The following is a 21,300-nucleotide window of genomic DNA, read 5'->3' on the forward strand; positions in this document are numbered from 1 at the left end:
GGGTAAAGATCAGTGTGCAAGGCAGGAGAACTATGTCAGCGGCAGGAGCATGTGAGAATCTGAGCAACTGCGGGACGGTAAGGGAAGGGCCTGGGAAAGAGAGGAGGGTCATAGAGAGAAGGGCAAGAGAGAAATGTGACACTGGAAGATATGTGAAAGGAAGTTGAGAGAGGAAGGTAAGAGAGAGAATAGTGAGACAAGGTACAGGACGAGAGTGGTGAATGTGTCTGTGCTATGTGTTGGGTGAGCTACGGAAGAAGGTGGCAGAGAGAGCAGTGTGTCAGAGGACGGAGAGAAATGAGACATGCAAGTGAAAAAATGTCAAGAGAAGGACGAGACATGCGGGTGTGAAATGGGAATGTGTGAAAGGCATGTTCTTAAGAAGCAGAAGGAATCTGAATGATATAAAAGGGTTCATGAGAGTAGGTTTGAGAAACATAGGATGATGTGAGGGACAGTGGAGACAGAGGGGGTAATATTGAGGGGAAGAGAGTACAGGTGGATGCCCTGGCTGCCAACAGCAGGGGTATAATGTTTCCAGTAAAATCACATGTAGCGCCATAGCTCGAGAGCGTAATATAGGAAAAGTAGACCTTCAAGTAGGATTCAAAAAATTCTTCCATTGGTGCTACGTGATGAATTTATAGAAAGAGGAAAATGGCTCTCAGGATTGAACACCTTCCTGCGCAAAAACAATCCTGTATGCAAGGCAGACACCCCTGCACCATGGTGCAAGAGTGTCTGCATTGGTGCTAGGCAGCCAGTAGTGCGCCAGCGAAGGGGGAAAGGACAGGAATGTACCGTATTGCATCAAAATTCTGCATTCCCGTCCTTTCACATTGGCATGAAGCAGCGCTGCAAGAAGACTTGCGGCACTGCCCTCCGCCAATTCCCCGTAAATAAGCCCCTCAATGTTTCTACTTCTGTTGCTACATTTGTACAGATCCCGTGATGGAGAGAAGCAAGCACTGTTGATGCTTTTAGGGTCGAGCTTGCAAGTGCCTGCGCTCAAGCATGCATCTCGCATGCAAGACACTGTTGTGTTCAGTAAAAGGCTTGGAGCCCGCCTGTCGCTTACCATTTGTTGGTTTGCGTGGCACTCGTCTTTACAGCCTTGTAATTCATCAAGGCATGTCTGGCATCATTTCCTTTCCTGTGTGTGGAGCAGGGATCAAGCACTAATTGATTTCAACTTAATTAGTGCCCTTCCGCTGCGCCCAACATGTTTAAAGAATTATTATGTTCTAACTTCCAGTGCCCCACAAACAGAAGGCTTGTGACTGGCTAAAACGTGCCCAGCAGGACAGACACAATTGCAAAGTTTTATTTTGTAAAGCTAACTTTCTTTTATTTTGTTAAGTCATATTTTCTTAGTTTCCACTCCTGTTTTTTTATTTTTTGCTCGTGGGCACTGTTGTCAAGATATGACAATTAACATGGTTTGAAGAATGCTGGACCTATTGCATTGGAAATGCTTGTTTCAGTCACACCCAGTCTGTGAGCTCGCGCCCTCTAAAGTGTAGCTGATTTACGTAGCAAACATGCAACACCTCAGGGAAGAGCCCTGCCGTGAAAAGGTGAAACACGTCCCGTACGAGCTGCCTCGTGAGGTCTGCAAGTGCTGGGGTCTCTCTCAACTCAGAGTCCACCGCACCATTGCCTCAGAAATACCGGAGGCTTGGCTCTGCTCCTTAGCCATGACCCTTCACTTGAAGCTCACCCTAAAGTTGAAACCGTGGGGTGACCTGATGGTGCTCAATGAAAGATAGCAGACAACAACAGTTCATGTGGAAAGCATGCCGAGGATGCTTTTCTGGTTTTGTCTCATCCACTGGATTTATCAGCATCTCTCAGAATTACACCTCGTTGCTTGCGGTGCTTTGGTCAACTGCAGCCTTTTTCCTACCTTTGGGTTGTTTCACTCATCGCTTTCTCTTGGCATAACCTGTTTGTCGGCTACTGATTTCTGCTTCACAGATTGTGAAATTTGAGGCGGGCCATTTCAATGTGAAGTTTGGCTATTTCCATGCAAGCTGCGGAGGGAATGGGTGGCTCGGTCAGACCTGTTGCCTGGATATTCAGATGGTTGTATATTGCTGTTACAAAGAGTTTCATACATTTACGACACATGTACGAGATCGTATGATATTTGTTATACAAGCTCCTGTAGGTGTTGAACCAAAGAAAAGTTAATAAATAAATATATTTTTTTTTTAACTGCTTGTCGGCTATGGCTCTCTCCAGGCACACTGCATCTCACCGACATTGTTGTGATTTGTAGCCTTGACATTTTATAAAGGCTAATATGTTCTCTGGTAAACATCCTATCTGCTTCTCCCAGACATTGTTGGCCACTGTAACAAGGATGACAATAAGATACATCAGCTAGAAGCTCTTGCTGCTGACATCTGTGGGTGATGGTCAAAGCCAAAAGGTCAACTAAGCCTTTTCTTCCTCCCTGAATGATAAAACGAGGGCCTGCTTTGGTGGGACTGTAATATTTATATTCAGAATTGTCCTATGTAAAGTGTTTAGGAACTTGTGTTATACAAGCAATTGATCATTATTAATCTCATTTGACCAGTTCTTTATAAGAGAGATGTGGTTTAAAGATTCCACTGTTTCCAGTCAAACTTATCTGGTTCCTCAAGGGTTTAAAGTCCAGTGGCATTGCAGAAACCATGTATATGGTAAAGATTTCATATTATTATTGCAATTTATTAAATATAGATTTTGCTAGTGTCTGCTGTCCCTCTTCACTATACTAGTCAGAGATGTTACCTCATAAAATTCACTTTTCCTTTTTGAAGGAGTCACATTGTAACTATATTCAGTCCTCTCTACATCAAAACCTTTACATGGAATTTCAGTGACCTGTACATGACTCTTCCACATTTTTGAAGCATGGCAATGACTTCCTACTATTTACAATGCCCACTTTGTACCCACGCAAAACGAACAGGTGATGAACAGACTGCTGACCAAATCAAACATTCACCTCCAGCTATGCCATTCAAGTTTGGACCCATCCACATGCAAATCAGTCTTGACCGTGGTCCCCATGAGAACAGTCCAGCCTGAACTGCCAGGTCATGTCGTACCTGGACCAGAAACAAGCACCCTGGGACCAGTTTGGGGGTATCAACCCTTATCAGCAAGGCTGGCTTGAAACTGGTGGTGTTTCGAGCACAGGACCCATGTCAGGGCATACCCTTGCCACTTAGGGCGACCAATGCAAAAAGAGTATTTGATGGACGGATTGGTTAAAAAAATCATTCACCCCCAGTCACAGATCTGGGCCTAACTCCATCATTTATTTGCTTGCCACTCCATTCCCAGGCTCACTGTACCTCTTCACAATGTAGTCAATCATCTCTGATGTAGGTATGTCATAGTTTGCCATGATCTGGTGCTACTGTACATTTGGTGTGCTTTCAGACTGGTTGGTACTAGGCCCTCAAAACCATTACTTGAAGGAATTATTTATCAGGTTGGAAATTTTGTTTGCTAATTTGCCTGACAATTGTAGCATCATTGAGTTTGAGTTTATGGCAGTGAACAAATATATTTGTCCTGATGAGTGTCTCTGACAACCTCTTATTTTTTTTAGGAGTTTTCAACAAGTTTTATGATTGAGTTTGACTATGACATCTGAGAAAGCTTGGGATTTTCACAGTAGCTTACCTCTTTCCTTCAGATGGGATTTCAAGCACGAGACTAAGGAGAACTATATGTAACTGGTGAACTCAGGCCTTTATGATCCAGCATTTTCACTCCTGTTATTTAACATTCGTGCAGACCCTCTGGGTCAAGTCATTGAAAGGCATGGCTTGTGTTATCCTGGATCACTGACAGAATATCATGATCATAAATATAAAGTGACAGAGACATTGTGTCCGAAATATTGTTAGCAAATATATTATGGTTCTATATGACAAAAATATTGGGCCTAATTATAAGTCTGGCGGTCAGTAGACTGCCAGACTCAGGGTAGCGGTTTAGACCGTTGCTGCTGTGGCCGCCTGACCACCACATTACGACCCTGGCGGTCCTACTGCCAGGGTACAGGCGTTGCCGCCAGGATCGGTGATCCCGACGGGCCGGTGGGCCGGTGCAGGTTATAATCAGCCAAGGCGGCACTGCACACAGCGCCTCCCTACTGATAATGACCTTGTTCTGCACCAGCCTTTTAACCACCATGAAAAGACTGGGGGAGAACAGGTGCATTGGGCCACAGGGGAGTCCCTGCACTGTCAATGGCCATTGCATGGCTTGATTATGAGCTGACGAAATGCTGCTGCCACTTTCCTGCTGGGCTGACTGGCCGAAACCTTGGTTTCTGCCCATCAGCACAGCAGGAAAGCCATAATGGGGTGGGTGGGGCGATCATCGCTACAGTGGCGGCCACCCTGTCGGCAGCTTGGCAGAGAGCTGTTGCCATCTGCCAAACTCGTAATTAGGGCCATTGTGTAAAAAATTGTGTTCAGAATCGTGGTTAGAAGGATATCAACCTTAAAAAGATAAAACATCTGTTTTAAAATAAATATTGATTTTAAATAAATGTATTTAAAAAGTTTATTCTGTAAATCTAATATAATGCATATTTAATAATTGTACTTCTTTACATTATATATACAATATATACATATATACATATATATATATGTATATATATATATTTATACGCTCACCTGCAAACTCAGCAACCCACAAACTAAAATATAACATGCTAATAATAATAATTACATTAAAATATACATTAAAATAAATATACTATAACAATTAAACAAATAAAATAATTATGAATCAATCAAAACATTAATTCACCAAAAAATACTTACTATTAATTTTAAAAGAATTGTTATTTAATTCACTTCTTATATTCCCATACAAACCAAACAACCTGCTAATAAAATATATCATACTATTTCTAATAATAAAATTAAAATGTATATTACAAATTTCAAAATAATCGTAAAAATATGATGTAGCAACTAAGCAATTAACATAGTTAATAATCAATTGAACAAATAACCTACAATATAACATTAATTGATTGTAATTTAATTAACTTCCTACATTATTCCCCTACAAACCCAACAATCCACTACTATACCTTAAATAAGTAATGAATCTAAAAATAAATTACTAAGGCCCTCATTATGAGCTTGGCGGACCAGAGACCCGCAAATTTGCAGTAGCAGGCAGACAGCTGCACTTCCGGCGGTCTGACCCTGAGATTACAACCCTGGTGGTCGGACCCCAAGGGGACCTCCACCACCGCCAGCATCATGGGCCCCGATGGGTTGGCAGCGGTTGAAGTCGTGGTCAGCCACAATAGCGCTCAGCTCAGCGCTGCCGTGCTGATCACAACTTCCCTTTCCGCCAGCCTTTTTCAGGGTGTGGTCCCTGCCATGAAAATGCTGGTGGAAAGGCAGTACTGGAGGTCACAAGGGGGCCCCTGCATTGCCCACAACCATGTTGTGGGCAGTGCAGCCACCCCCATCCCCCACCCGCACCCTTAGAATGTGCGTTGTCTACTGTTGCAAACAGAGTGCATTCCGAGGGTGCTAAGGGCACCCTCTGTATGACGGCATTGGCCTCGGCTCCCTGAGGAGTTGAGGTTAGTGCCGCCTCACTGTTTCCATTTTGCTGACCAGTGGAAACTTCCTAATACGGATGTTTCTGCCAGTTAGCCCAGTCGAAACATTGTAATTGGGCCAGAGGGAAACCTCCAGCTCACTGGCTTTCTCCTGCCCACGGGTCTGGTGGGCTGATGTAGACTCGTCAAACTCGTAATTGGGCCCTAAAACACTGAAAATTACAAACTATATTAATAAAAATAAGTAATAATTATACTAACAATATTACTGCCAGAAAATGAATGTATTAACTAAAACATAATAAGTTAATTAAAAAAAAACAATATTTTTACAGCCTTATTAATGGAAATCATGTCAAATACAACAATATATTTGAAAATTTTATATTTTTTTACCAAAAAAACTTTATTCTTGTATTTTTGACAATGATATTCTGCACTACAATAGTTTTGTTGTATTGATATTTATTGACAATACTTCTGTATCACCATATTTAAAACTCAATATTTTGTCCAAATGCCATAATCCCAGGTACTATGATGATACACAGATGTTCTGTTGCAATGTGGTTGCACAATAGATTCTACCATATTAAATTCTTATCTCAACATTTTATAGTTTAACAGAGGGAAGGTGGATAAAGGTCTGGTTAAGCTGATGATAGAGCAAGCAATAGGAAACCATGATGGAGCCAACCATGGGAGATGGGGTCTCTGCGCCTCGTCATATGACCTCCTACCTTAATTTTAAAATCAGCCCTGGGATGTGGTCCCAAAGGCCTTAAGAATGCTCGAGGAGGGAGGCCGCATGCAACCCTCCCCTTTAATCAACATATAAGCCAGGATGATGTCTCTGAGGCCTCACGGAAGCTTGCAGAGGTGGCCACATGCCCCCACTACAAAATACATTGCATCAAACTGCCAGACACTGGCCTACCAGCGCTTTTTTTCCTAATTTTGTTTTTACTGTGGATCCTCCATGTATTAGGGGGAAAATTTAAAAAGCCCCAGGGGTGGGTGCTTTGGCAATATGACCCCGCCATGCACAGTTTTGTCATCATTGATGTCATTGTCAATGTTGTCATAGAACATGTCATCAGTGATATAAGATGTGGGGTAATTAGCTGTGCATGGCAAGGGTGCAAGTTAGATACCTTAGGGCATGAGTTATAGTTCCTAGAAATAACTATAACTGGTGAAGTTCAGTGTTTTTTATACTTTAAAACATTATGTTGTCACTTAAATGTTCACCTTACTATAACGTAACCTTAAACTTAGATTTTTTCTGTGAATTGCTAGGTTTTTTCTTACATAAAGCAATATTTTATTACTATACATAAACTTGTCTTGCACGGGTTGGCCAGAGGACCAGCCTACCTCCCCACCGCCATTGAGCAGGCAACTCCCCCCCCTTGCCATGCATGGCCTTTCTCCTTGCACAGCAGGTTAGCAGCATGGCATCCTGAAGCCAGGCCCTGTGGCCAACCCTCATGAGCAGCCAACTTTAAGCCACACCACACATGGACTGCTGTCAAACCAAAATTTAAAGAGTTAGCCCAGTAGCATTATCAAGGAGTTAGTGTATCAATATATATATATATGTATATATAAAAGAAGAACTATCATCTTTCTCCAAAAATCACAAATATTTTTCAGGAAATATATATTTTATTTATTCACACAATGCAGTGTTTATTAATATGGATTATTATAAAAATGCTTAATAAACATTTTCAAAAAACCTTATCTTCAACTTTCTTTTTACAAAGTTTTTACTATTACATTTTATGGGTGAAACATGTCAAAATAAATAGTCAAAGAAATATTAATCTTTGAGTTTTTCTTCTAACATTTTTCAGCCCAGAAAATGCAGCCATAAAAACAACTAAAGAGGGTCTTGCACTCCAATTAAGAGCATAGCACTCCATCTAAGAGTGCTTTAAAGCTATATAGTAGGTTCTTGTGGGTTCATCGATTTAATGACCTAGAAGACTAAGATTATGACTTCTGTGGACGGGAAGATGTGTCCGCTGAACTTCTGACTGGGAGGTTGCCGCCTTACTGGGTACCTTCCTGCCAGCCCCATTAAGACTCTCCTGCTAGGCTGATGAACAGAAACCAAGGTTTCCATCCGTCTGCCCAGTAGGAAAGTGGTGGCAGCGTTGTCGCCAGCTCGTAATCGAGCTGGCGGCAATGCTGCTCCCCCGCAGTGGGCACCAGTACCCTCGTAATGCTTGCTGTCTGCAAGGCAGACAAGGTGCATTACGAGGGTGCTGGGCAGGGGGACCCCTGCACTGCCCATGCATGGCACCACCAGGATGTGAGCTGTGCTCCCTGAATATCTTGCTCAGTGTAAGTTAGCCCATTCTCCGTGCTACAGTGTTTGGTAACTCATTAAGGATGTCCACATTTTTTCAACCTAGTGACACTGTGCTGGACAAAAGTCCTACATATCTGAACAAAACCCTTTTTGCTGCTTATGCAAGGAGAATATTTGTTCTTCTGAGACAAGCAGGGCTGCACACGACAGGCTTGTCCAGGATCGTAAATGCCCATCTAGGCAATAGTTTGTTTTTAATGGTATTTTTCTACATTTTTCTCCTCTTTGTTTTGAAGATGTTTTTTTCTTACCAGTTTCTTGTTTTTGTTCTATCCCTTATTAAAGAAAAAGGCAAAAAGTTAAACACTCAAAAAAATACAATTATTCAAAATGTTACTAGAAAAGGCTCTTTTCAGAGCTACCCTATAGGTTAATTATGTGTGTTGTTTATACTATGTCCCCCTTTTTTCACCTTCTTAATGACTCTTCAGAGACCTTAGCGACAGCCATGATGCTCCCATACATAGCATGGGTGATTCTTCCAAGCTGCTTGAATGAGTCAGATATACAGTCTTCCACGTTCACTGTGAGGGAGCAGTGTTTGCATTCGTAAGTCTCTTGAAGACCATACTTTAATAAACAAATTTACATTTTCACTGAACATACCCTGCTGTAATTGGTTTAGTTTATATGCACCAGTTTTTCACTACCACTCTACTTTTTATGATCTTTACATGAGTGGATCACAGGAAAAAAAACGCTTTAGCAGAAAATGTTACAGTTTACTTCATAACAATAGTTATCACTTATAATTCCCACTACTAGACTATGGGGAGAGACTGGCCTCTCCACTGAGACCTTGCATGTAGATAATTGGTGTGTAGTAGTCAGATAAGGGTGGTGATGGTACTCATCTCCCACGTAAATCCTCGCTATTCCATACTAAATATAACAAGTACTAGCCTTCCCACTGGCACCGCCCCACAGGGAAATAATCATATTTATTAGTGTGTGGGAATGGATTTCCCTGTCTACTCACAGCTTTCCCCAGCATGACAGATATATACAGTAGTATGTGGGAAAACGTCTTTCCGCCTATTTCCAGGACAATATGGATATACAGTACGGTGTAGTGAACCAGTGGCATCTGTCCTCAAGCAATCCTTAGAAGAACAGCAATGTATAGTGCTGTTTGTGAAGGGAGACATCTCACTGCTGACACATCTTACCAGGGTAAGAAGTGCCTCTAGTAGGATTTGAGAGAAATGGATCTCTCCACTTACACCTATTCTCATGCTGACCGGTATGCATAGTAGGCTGTGGAGAAAAACTTCAAAGTTTCCAGAGACAAGCCTCTTGCATGGTAACTCTGCATAGTGTAGTGTGTACAAAGACATGCCTCTCTCCTGTTGTGTCTCTTGCACAATGCCTGTGCAAATTAGGGTGTAAAAGTGGCTTACATTTGTGGTCACACCTCTCCCCATTATGAAAGAAGTACAAGTAAAGGATGGAGTTGAAATTACCTTTATGCTCATAAGTTTATCTTGCATAACAACTATAGAGACTATGATATAATAACACACTGCCCTCTCAGCTGAGACATCCCCCCAGCGTAACATATGTGCAAAATACGCTGTGGGTAGAGACTGCTGTCTCTGCTCATACCTCTCTTCATGATAATGAATGTCATTAGTCCTGTGTAAAATGGAGAATCCTCTCGGTTGACACCAGTCTCTTGGTCAACCAGAGTGCACATTTGAATGTAAGGACACACGCACCTTGCTCTCAGACATATCCTTATGGGGACAGGCATGTGTAGTATGGTGTACACAAACACAGAGCTCTTTGCTGAAACTTCTCTCCAGAGTGACAAGCATATATACTAAAATGTGCAAAAGAACTGCCCTCTTCACCAGCAGTGCATAGTATACTATGAGAATGTATTTGCCTCTGTGCCAAAATCTGTCTCTTGTATAAACATTTTCATTCTACAGTGGTAAGAAGCTCTGGTCTCTATATGGTACCTTAAACATACATATACATGCAGCAGTATGGTTACAGTTCTTGAAGATTAAACTGCCAGCCAGTAATTTCCCCACAGGTCTCACAAGCTCTTGCAAGATCACATGTTTATATGCAGCAAGCTTCACTCTCTGAAGCTTGTGAGCTACTCTTGTGAGAGTCTTGTGAAATCGTAACAAAATTGTACAGAAATGGTGGTATATAGGATGTGGTATCCCTTCCTGTGAGACCTATCTCTAACATGGCAGGTGTGGTAGTTAGGTGTGGGAAGAGACTGGCCTCTCTACACAGACATCTGTCTCAGGTGAAAGGTGTACCTAGTAGTGTGTATGGAGGGACTGTCTCTCCAGTGAAACCACCCTCTTAGACGATGGGTGTGCATAGCAGGGTGTGAGTAAAGACTGACCTCTTCCCTTAGACCTCCATCTTACATAAAAGGTGTACGTAATAGAGTGCATGGAATGCCCTCTGTTGCAACACCGTCAGATAACGTGAGTGTGTAGTAATGTATATACATGGACTGCCCTCTCCTTCTGGACCTCTCTCCCAGATGATGGGTTTGCACAGTAGGATGCATGATGAGAGACTCCCTCTCCACCAACTCATCTTGCTCGATGATGGATGTACATATTAGGGTGTGAACATGGACTAGCCTCTTTTGTGAGACCTCTCAGATGATGGGTGTGTGTAGTAGACTGTGTGGAAAAAGACTGGCCTTTCCAGTGAGACCTCTGTCTCAGATGATGGGTGTGCATAGCAGGGTGTTTATATGGACTAGCCTCTCCTGTCAGACCTCTGTCTCAGATTATGACAATGCATAGTAGGGTGTGTACGTGGACTAGCCTCTCCTGCCAGATCTCGCTCTCAGATGACAGGTATTAGACTGTCTACATGGACTGGCCTCTTCTGTCACAACTCTGTTTCAGATGACGGGTGTGCATAGTACGGTGTGTGGAGTGAGACTGGCCTCTCTCTTGGATGACAGGAGTGCATAGTATGCTCTGTCCAGAGTCTGTCCTCCCTGCTAACACCCCTCTTTCTGAAAATAGACGTTCATAGTAGGTTGTGGGAAGAGGCTATACTACACTCACAACTCTTACAAAGCCGATGGATATAAATAATGCACTCTGACAAACGCCATCTCCAGTAATTCTCCTTCCTACAGTAGCAAGGGTGCATATCAGTCTACTCAAAGATCACCTATTCCTTTCCACTATTAACAATCCAGCGAGAGTCACACAAGATCATAACTTTTTTGGAAAATAGGAATTAATCATCTACTCATCACAGTACTTATCTCTTGCACACTTCCTCTCAAAAACAATGACAACAATATGCATTCCTGCTAATGGAGTGTATTCAGAACGTTACCCTAGAGAGTCCCGCAATATCTTAAACATTTTTTAAAAACAATATACAATTATTTTCTTCACAGTAGTTATCCCTTAGACACCTCCACTCCCTCAATCTAGGGGAACATAGCTTTTTTTTTTTTTACTTCATTTGCACAACACCTTGAATTTTTCACAGTAAACAGTAATGACCGCCATTTCATTTCTAACATTCCATCAGCCAGCCAATCAGAGTGCACACTCTTGCGGGACTCACAGGACCCTCTTGCGAGAACATGAAGGCTCATGGGAAAAACGGGCTTCTTCACCAATCACAGGCTTCCATTTTTAAGGCCCATGGGTCTTTCTAACTATAGAATTATATTTAAAACTATTGAACTGATTTGTAACAAAATCTCAAAAAGCACAATCTGTGAACCAAGATCTAGCTTCCTGCCGAATTTGATGTAATTCCGTTCAGCAGTTCTTGTTTTTTTGCTGTAGCCATGTCTAAAGAGGTCTATGGAAAATGTACGGAGATTTTGGCCCTCATTCTAACCCCGGCGGTCTCAGACCGCCGGGGCCAGGGTCGGCGGGAGCACCGCCGACAGACCGGCGGTGCCTCGCAGGGCATTCTGACCGCGGCGGTTTGGCCGCGGTCAGAAAGGGTAAACCGGCGGTCTCCCGCCGGTTTACCGCTGCCCTTAGAATCCCCCATGGCGGCGCAGCTTGCTGCGCCGCCATGGGGGATTCTGACACCCCCTACCGCCATCCTGTTCCTGGCGGTTCGCCCGCAAGGAACAGGATGGCGGTAGGGGGTGCCGTGGGGCTCCTGGGGGCCCCTGCCGTGCCCATGCCAATGGCATGGGCACGGCAGGGGCCCCCGTAAGAGGGCCCCACAAAGTATTTCAGTGTCTGCCTAACAGACACTGAAATACGCGACGGGTGCAACTGCACCCGTCGCACCTTCCCACTCCGCCGGCTCAATTCTGAGCCGGCATCTTAGTGGGAAGGTTGATTTGCCCTGGGCTGGCGGGCGGCCTTTTGGCGACCGCCCGCCAGCCCAGGGCAAATCCCAAAATACCCTCAGCGGTCTTTCGACCGCGGAGCGGTATTTTGGTGGGGGAACTTCGGCGGGCGGCCTCCGCCGCCCGCCGAAGTTAGAATCACCCCCTTTATGTTCTGGGACCCCCCTTTTTTCTTGGCCCCCACTTGACGGATCACCCCAACACTTTCCAGGACAGAGCTAAGGTGGATGAACTTTTTCTTTAGAAAGTTCGTGAAGATTTGTCAAATGGGGCAAATGTTATTAGCAAACCAAAAAACACTCCATAAAGAAGACCTAACTACAACTACTTACTGATGACCGCCAGTAGGTAATATATATATATATATATATTTTTTTTTTTTAGACAAAGGTAAAAGAAACATTAGTTAAGTGAAAATATCAGTTAAAATGTAAAAGCACTGAAATTCACCAGTTATAGTTTACTGAACTAACTGGAACTTGTGGCCCCACCATGCTCAATGATGTTGTGTGAGATGTTACCAGTGATGTCGTTGAGCATGTCATGAGCATTGCAATATGTGAGGTCATAAACAGAGCACAATGGGGCCACGTGTTATAGTTATCTCAATAAAATATAACTGGTGAATTTCAGTGGGGGGGGTTTGTATTTAAAATGTGACATTATGAATGACACAAAAATATAAAAGAATATCAGGCTTTACGACAACATTGTGGGATTAAGGCATGAAGTACTGCGTCTTATTACAAAAAGTTGGAAAGGTCAACAGGTTGTAATGTCCACAGTATAAAGGCATGCAGGGTAATGCCTTGTGTTGTAAAGTCTGATATTCATTGGAAGCATGTGGTAAAGACAGTCTAAAACTTACAGATGTTTTTGTTGTGTAACTTGAGTTTGAGTGGTATAGACAGCATAGGTAACTATTCTCGAAGCCAGAGAACACATGTAAAAAGACACCTCTATTTTAGTTTGGCGTTCTTGCCTAACATATTCACTATTTAATAATCTTTTTATTTATTATTGAACATGTTGCATTAATAGAGGGAGTCTTTCACCGTTCACCACTTATGCTTTTTTGACAATTTCTATATTCCTATAACAAGAGACCCCGTTTCATGAAATAGCCACAGTATCATCAGAATGATTCTCATAACTCAAACCCATCTCTAAGGTAGATAGCATAAGGTCAGTTTTTTCTAGTATTTAACAAACTCCGCAAGCAGTGCTGTTCTCTTCACTTACCCTGTGTGAAATTTAAAGCTCCAACTCCATCAATGGTTCCAGCAGCAAAGCTGTGGCCCAGGGCAGGCTTGCATGTTGTACCCTGAATAAAAATGAGGGAAAAGGAAATTAAGTTGATCATGTCCTACTTTGTATTAACAAACTATATTTTACTCTAACCTATTAAATCTTATGAAAACTTATCCATCTTTCCCTGCTAATTTATGATGAACAACATGACATATAAAAAGAATTCTATACTAAAGTCCATCATATAGTCCTTTTTGTTACAAGGAAGGACAATGCAGATCAAACAAGTTAGGCAACTGGCATCCATTTTGTGATGTGTGCCATAGGCATGCCCTAGATGCATTCAGGGATGCAGAATCCCATTATATGTCTATGCCCTGTTACTTTAGTCACATACAGTTTAAGCATCATAATGGTTTCATTTGTGAACATGACAACTTCAGAACTACGCATTTTGCTCGTCCACAGCTATTCAGGGAATGTTTTCTTTACAACCAATTTTATAAGCACCAATTCATTCCCTTGCAGGAAACATAGTTGCAAAGAAACCTCAGATGATAACGGTCTATCCATTTTCCCCAATTCATTCATGTTTACGAGAGAAACCCCATGCTGTGTAGATGGCCTCCTATAGTTTTGCGCCACAGTCCATCCCCATTCTCTAATTAGCCATTGTCGGGTGACTTGTTGCCTTTCTTTATGGGCAATTACTCTTGGTTATCACCTTTGCCATCCCAGTGAAGTGCCTTCCCCTCCCTCATGTGGCCAAGATCATCCAATATATCTAAAAGGGCTTCTTTGGATGTCAGTTCAGTTTGGTACCCCAGTAACTGGGACAAGGAGGACATTATCCGTTTTCAGTAGTCAGCGTTCAGAGGGCATGTGGAAAAAGTCTGCATCCTGGATGAAGCAGTGGAAGCAGGTTGGAGTCTGTGTCTTCCCACTCGCTATAGTTTCAGGTGGATGAGGTATGTGCAATGGAGATAGTTCAGTTGGATTAGCCTCATTCAGGAGGACATGGAGATTTCACAGGGGGCATTGTGGGTGAGCCGTCAGTCAATGTCCTCTAGGAGGCCAATCCAAGCCTCCTCAAGGGGATAACAAAATCAAGGGCATTGTTGATCGTGGTACGATATATACCGGATACCCCACATCTTTCTAATTTGACATCATTAGCTGGGCCTCCAGCAGGTTATATCCAGGGAGTGTTTCAAGGCAATCTTTGTACATGTTTGAGCATGTCTAAGTTGCAGGTATTGGTGGACCTGGGTCTTAGCTAGGGCTTAGTGGGCCTGAAGGTCTTGGAAAGACCTCATTTGGCTCATTTGCCAGATGTCATTCAAGATTGTAATGCCAATTTTGTCCCATATCTGAAAGACCTGGAGGCTGGAGGTGTGCCGTAGGCGGCGACCCCTCCACATTGGACACTGTTGAGTGAATATGCTGTGTCTATCCAGGGAACGGAGCGCCACAAGCTATGTCAGGAAGATAACTTGGGTTAGCTTGGGAAAAAGCTTTGGCACCTACAAGACAAAGATTACACCCAGGAGATCAGGAAGCATCTTGGTCAATATTTTGAGTTAAATGAAGGCTCGGTTCGATCCCCGGAATAATATGGGCCGCTTGTAAAGCCACTATTAGAGGACATGCCAAAAGCATCCTTCGGTCCCGTGAACAAGACCAAAATTCCCTGATCTCTGAGCTGGAGAACAAGGCCCTAAGACTAGAACGCCAGCAAGTAAACTTGGCATCGGCCTCTGCAATGAGGCAACTGATTAGGGTGAGAGAGGATATCAAACACATAATGCTGGAGTCGGCCAAGCACATGTGGAGAGCCTCAGCAGCCCGAATCTATGGATGGGGGGATAAAAATGGGAAGCTGCTGCACTGGCTAGCCACCCGCCCCATGGCGAACAGAATTATACCTGAGATCTTAGCAGACTCGGGCTCCCTTGTCAAAACATCTGTGGAAATTGCACAGTGTTTCGCCTCCTACTACACTAGTCTATATGCCAAGCACCCACGCCCTGCTATTGAAAGAGAGGCCCCCCTACTAAACGACATTACCCTTCCTGGGGTGTCCCCGGAGGCGAGAGACAGGCTGGAGGAGGCCATTAGCCTTGCAGAGATTTGTAGTGCAATATCTAACCTGGCATCAGGCAAAACCCCAGGCCCTGACGGCTTTCCAGCGGAGTTATATAGTAAATGCAGCGACATCCTGGGTCCTCATCTGCTTAACATGTATGATGAAGCAGAAAATCGAGGCCACTTCCCTACTGAGATTGATCAAGCGACTATTGTGGTGATCCCCAAAACCCAACTCCCGTCACGACACTGTTCAGCGTACCGGCCCATCTCACTCCTAAACATTGAAATCAAGGTGCTCTCCTCGATCCTTGCCTCCAGGCTGAAGGAGGTAATGCCCACGCTGGTACACTATGACCAGTGTGGTTTCATGCCTACCCGTAGCACTAGGCACTGCATCAGACGGTTACATCTGGCCCTGGCGCACCACAAAACTCTATCACATACGCACTTGGTGCTACTCTTACTTGATTTTGAGAAGGCCTTTGACACAGTAGATTGGTCTTACCTCGAACAGGTCCTACATAAGAACGGGCTCGGACCCAAATTTCGAGGACTAGTGAAACTCCTGTACTCCAACCCGACTGCCCGAATCAGGGTGAACGGAGTAGTCTCCGACCCATTCCCCATTGGCCGTGGAACTCAACAGGGATGCCCGCTATCCCCTCTACTCTTTGCACTAGTAATAGAACCATTGGCGATATTACTGAGAAGTGACCCACTGATTGAGGGCTGGCGATGGCCCTCTGGTTCGGAGGACCGAGTGGCGTTGTACGCAGATGATGTGCTCCTGTACATCTCTAACCCACCCAAAAGCGGCCCACGTGTCCTAGAGATCCTGAGGCTTTTCGCGGAAGCCTCGGGACTGGTTCTGAATCCAGCCAAGTCTTTGCTAATTCCCCTACATCGCTCTCGCGACTGCACAGATTGGCAACGAAACATCCCAGTACGGAGAAATAGCTTCAAATACCTGGGAATACACATTTCACTTCTGCCCGAGTTAGCATGGGAACTCATTGTCACACCGCTAACAAAGAGAATCAAGTCCGATCTCCTGCGCTGGAGAGCCCTCCCCCTGAATGTACTTGGCAGAATTGCGCTGTACAAGATGATGATCCTTCCCAGGCTCCTATACCTCATGCATAACTTTCCACTTCCCGTTCCGATGAGATGGTTCAGGGAGATGGACTCCCTGGCGCGCCAATTCATTTGGAGCGGCACTCGCACTCGACTGTCGCTCAAAACATGCCAGAGGGACATATATGAGGGTGGCTTGGGCATGTCCAACATCCATTACTACTATTTAGCGATGCACGCACTCGTAATCAACGACTGGGTGGGAGGTGGGTGGACAGACCCTGCATACCAACTAGAATTACAGACAATGGGCTACCCACGGATCTTTGGCGCACTATACGGGAGCCCGATCCCCCGAGAGACCCCAGACGTGACCAAAGTGGTGCTACAGGGATGGCGGACGGCCCAGAAAGTGACGGGGTGGTGGAGACGTCTTACCCAACAAACCCCGCTATGGCATGGGAGGCAGCTGGCACAGGTAGCAGGCCTGGAAGGCTTTCTGAACTGGGACAACATAGGTGTCTCCACGCTGGGTGATGTCTGGCGAGGATCACACATACGGTCCTTTCAAGACCTCCAGACACAATACTCTTTAAACAAAACACAGTTCCATCGATATCTTCAGCTACGCCATGCCCTACTAGTTCATCTACAGGCAGGGGACACCATACCCGAGCACAGCCCCATGGAGGCCAAAGCATTGATGGGAGACCTGGGCAAAGGAGGGTTTTCCCCAGATATATCGTACTCTGATTACCACCGCAGGGGGCCCCCTGAGAGAGCTTCGTCAGAGGTGGGAGGATTGGATGGGACCCATGGAGGAAATGGACTGGACAGAAGCACTGATGGCCCCACGCTCCCTTACAATGACCACACGCCTCCGGCTAATACAAACATACTTTCTTCATACCGCATATCTCACACCCGCCAAATTACACAAAGCGGGCCTCCGCCCCTCGGCGGAATGCCCCCGCTGCAGGAGTCACACAGCCGATTTTTTCCACATGGTATGGGCATGCCCGACCATAGTGGCTTATTGGGAAGCGGTGGTGCAGGAGATCTCTGGGGTCTTACAAGTTGAGGTAAAGAGGTTGCCGCTGCCCCTCCTTCTGGGGGTCATGGGAGACACAGGGCTGCGAAGAACAGATCGGTCCTTCTTAGGGGTGGCATGCCTAGTGGCCAAGAGAGACATAATGGCAGAGTGGAAGGCCAGACTTGCTCCGACACTGACTAAGTGGAGACGGGGGGTGGATTGGTGTGCACAGCGGGAGAGACTTGTATATGAGGCCAGAGGTTGCTTACATAAACATAATAAAATATGGGGGAAGTGGGAGGGTATGGCGGGCTTTTAAGCTCTAGAATATGCGCAATGTTTTCACAGTGTATAGCGGGACCTAGGGTTTGACCATTATTGTTTGATGCCAGTTGGCATCATGTTGAAGTGTATACATTATTGTTTCATGCAAAATCAATAAAGTTTCATAATAAAAAAATAAAAATAAAAAAAAAGTTATCACCTCCTGGCTGCTGGATCTTGGCTAGCATTTACTGTCACATAAAATGTTCTGGGGGCATACTGTTGAGTACCTCAATATTTCAAGAGTACCCCTCCAGAATTAGTTTTTAAATCTAAAGCTTTATCTTCAATTTATTTTGGAAAAATAGTTTGAAAGGCATTGATTTACCTCTGTTTTTCACAAATGTTCAGGGCAGAGACCTCCCTCTGCCTCTCATACAATAATTGGGCTTTTTACACTTGCTACAATTCAGGCCAATAGTTTGCACCCGCCACTTTCAGATTTCACTAGCCACCAGTGTGGTTAGAGACTAATCTTCAGAGTTTGATGCGTGAATCAAAGTCTGCTGGTATACAACGTACTTTTTGCAGAAACATCATGCATTGAAGTTTGCATTTAAATTTTAGTTCTAGCAGGAAAAGTGCAACATGTTTAATGCAGACCATAAGTGGTCTTGCTGTTTGCAAATGAGAGCTAACCTCCTGCCTGGGTCTGCAGGTGTTGAACCTGTCATCAATTAGTTTTGGGTACACCCTGTACACTATGTTCCACTACTTCAATTATGCCATAATCTGAGCTCTGGTTTGTAGTGGACCACGTATAGGAGGAGGCCAGTCTATCGAAAGACTGAGTACACTTGGCGTCAACATGGGTAATGTATCCAGATTAGTCACACTGTTTATTCTGGAATATTTGTCAACTGAAAAAAAACATTACAATATTTTTAGGTGGAGATATACAGCTAAACAAGTACTTTTATGTTTTTTCGTACAGAGGGCCCAAAATATTTATCCTTATTGGTTTCATGTTCTGTAGCATTAGTTCGAGAACAACCTGCGTTTTGTCCTTTTCAGTGATCTCTAATATCCACTGTGCATGTTTGGTTTACACTTTACCCACCTCACTGCCAAATTGACTTCACTGCAATAAACGTTTACTCTAATTATTCCGAATTTTCACCTGTACACTTTTTGGGTTTTCTAGTTATAAAAAGATTGTAGATGTTTATATTTATCTTGATCTGTGTCCTAGCTTTATCTCTTGACTGTATTGCATAGTTCTTGTTGATTCCTGTACCCCTAACACCTTTTGAACCCACCAGGCTGCCGAGAGGAAGACCGGAGTGTGCCTAGGACACCCGTTTAGGCTCTGCTGTGTCTCCGGATAACTGAAAACGGGCGCTGTAGAAGTTCAATGAAAGTTAACCAGGGTTTTACGTTTTTTCCAATCTTGTCCCCAGATTGGCTTTTTCAAACTTAGAATGACATGCATCTTGGGATACAATTTTGTTTTAAAATAAGAACACGAGTTCTGTTGGAATGACTATACACAGAGGCTCTGTTCAACGAAAAATAATCTCCATAGAAATTAAGTTTTGTCTTTCTTTAGTACTACTGACTTTAAAGCATTCTCCAAAGCAATTTATTTCTAAACCTACTGTGTCTAATATATGACCGCTGCCTACCATTTTTATCAGATCGGAAGTGTTCTGTAAAAAGAAGATTCAAGGTATGTAGAAAATAAACAGATAGTTTCTCTTTGAGAAGCTCTGCTGAGGATTATTCTGAAGGCCATTGCTTACTATTAAACCATGAATATCCTTGCCACCTGTACTCCAGAAGTGGAGATTGCGGAGAGTTGATTTTGGTACTTGAGATTGGCAGGTAGAAAGAAGGGAGGTGGTTGTGGGACATTGTGCTTCTTCTCTTCCTCTCTGTCGGGTCTTAAACAATCGCTCTGCCTGAAGAAATGTGGGTCGCCATCTCATACACAACGCCAGTAACTACCCTGCAGTGAACTGCCAACCAGTGCATTTGTTATAGGATGTAATAACCCAATCGAACCCCTACAAACAACATTGTACCCCTTTGATACCAAATCACACATGCCATTTCCCTCTTTAGGTCGAGCGCGCAAGCGCTCTGACCTGTTGTAAAAATCTATCTGTGGGCTTTTAATCATGCCTACCGCACGCCCATCACTATCACTCATTCATGGGTTTGCCTTTCAAAAATCCTTTGTTAGCATTGGTAAATGCTTTATGTTTGTCCATCCTCGGGGCGGTTTTGTTACCATCTTGGACACAGATCCTGTTACATGGATAATTGCACTTTTGCTGATACGTTTGACTGCAAGCGAACTTCTTTTTCCTTTTGTGTCTCTCCTTCGCGCTCATGGCGGTCGTGGCACTTTGAATTGGCCTGCTTATGTCAACTGATTTACTATTCATTTTCAATTTATGTGGCAAGAAAAGTCCAGTTAGGAATTTACAACGCTAATAGCTCTAACTCGAGCAAACACAAGACCCACTCCATAGCAAATGATTGTTCTGTCTGCTACTATATCTTCTTCGTGCCAAGGGACAATTAAGGTTCGAAAGTGGAAAAGGAGGCAAACTGCTCAGTCATCGAGATGGGCCATGACCTGGCAATAATGAGGAGCTTCCCACTTTAGCCTACCTCCGTAGAGTTCCTTACTTCCTTTCCGTGAGCAGGAGGAAATGTAGAAGGCAAGGGTTGATGCATAGGAGGAAATGGTGCACGGAAAGGGAATTGGAGTGGAGGAGTGATTCCTATCCTTATTGTGCTTTGTGCAGGCCATTCCTAGTGATGGGAATGCTCATGAAGCATAACATTATATGTTTTCGGTTGTGGGACTGGCTGGCGAAGCATTGGATCTACTTGTTGGTGCTCCACTTTGTGGTCCGTAATTCAGACACTCAACTTCTGTTCCTTGTATGCCCATATCTTAATAGGAAGAAAGTGGTGGAAGTGAGAGGAAAAGAGGGTGTGAGAGAGAGAAGAGATAGTGTTTGAAAATAGAAATTAAGATGGAGAAAGACTGTTGAAAGGAAGGAAAGGAAGGCAATTGAACACATCTGGGCAAATGATAAAATGAGGTCAGTTCTGCTCCTTTCCTGTGGAAAAAATAATAAGAAATAGTGTAATGCTTTCCCAAATGTGTCTGTCAAATGTCTTACTTGGTTCTTGAGGTCATCGCTCATAAAAAAACTACAATCATATCGATCCCCAATTTTAGAAAATCCTATTACAATCAATGGACTCAA

At 43.8% G+C, this 21,300-nt stretch overlaps 1 protein-coding gene across 1 annotated transcript in view; it reads right to left on the reverse strand.

Annotated features, from left to right (window-relative positions):
* ASAH2 (N-acylsphingosine amidohydrolase 2) overlaps nucleotides 1-21,300 on the reverse strand; it is a 302,407-nt gene that overhangs the window by 126,062 nt on the left and 155,045 nt on the right. The window contains exon 13 of the mRNA XM_069242459.1: nucleotides 13,546-13,627. Within this exon, the coding sequence (XP_069098560.1) occupies nucleotides 13,546-13,627 (82 nt within the window). The remainder of the gene's footprint in view (nucleotides 1-13,545; nucleotides 13,628-21,300) is intronic.

This window comes from Pleurodeles waltl, chromosome 6 (assembly GCF_031143425.1).
Source record: "Pleurodeles waltl isolate 20211129_DDA chromosome 6, aPleWal1.hap1.20221129, whole genome shotgun sequence".
Taxonomy (NCBI): domain Eukaryota; kingdom Metazoa; phylum Chordata; class Amphibia; order Caudata; family Salamandridae; genus Pleurodeles; species Pleurodeles waltl.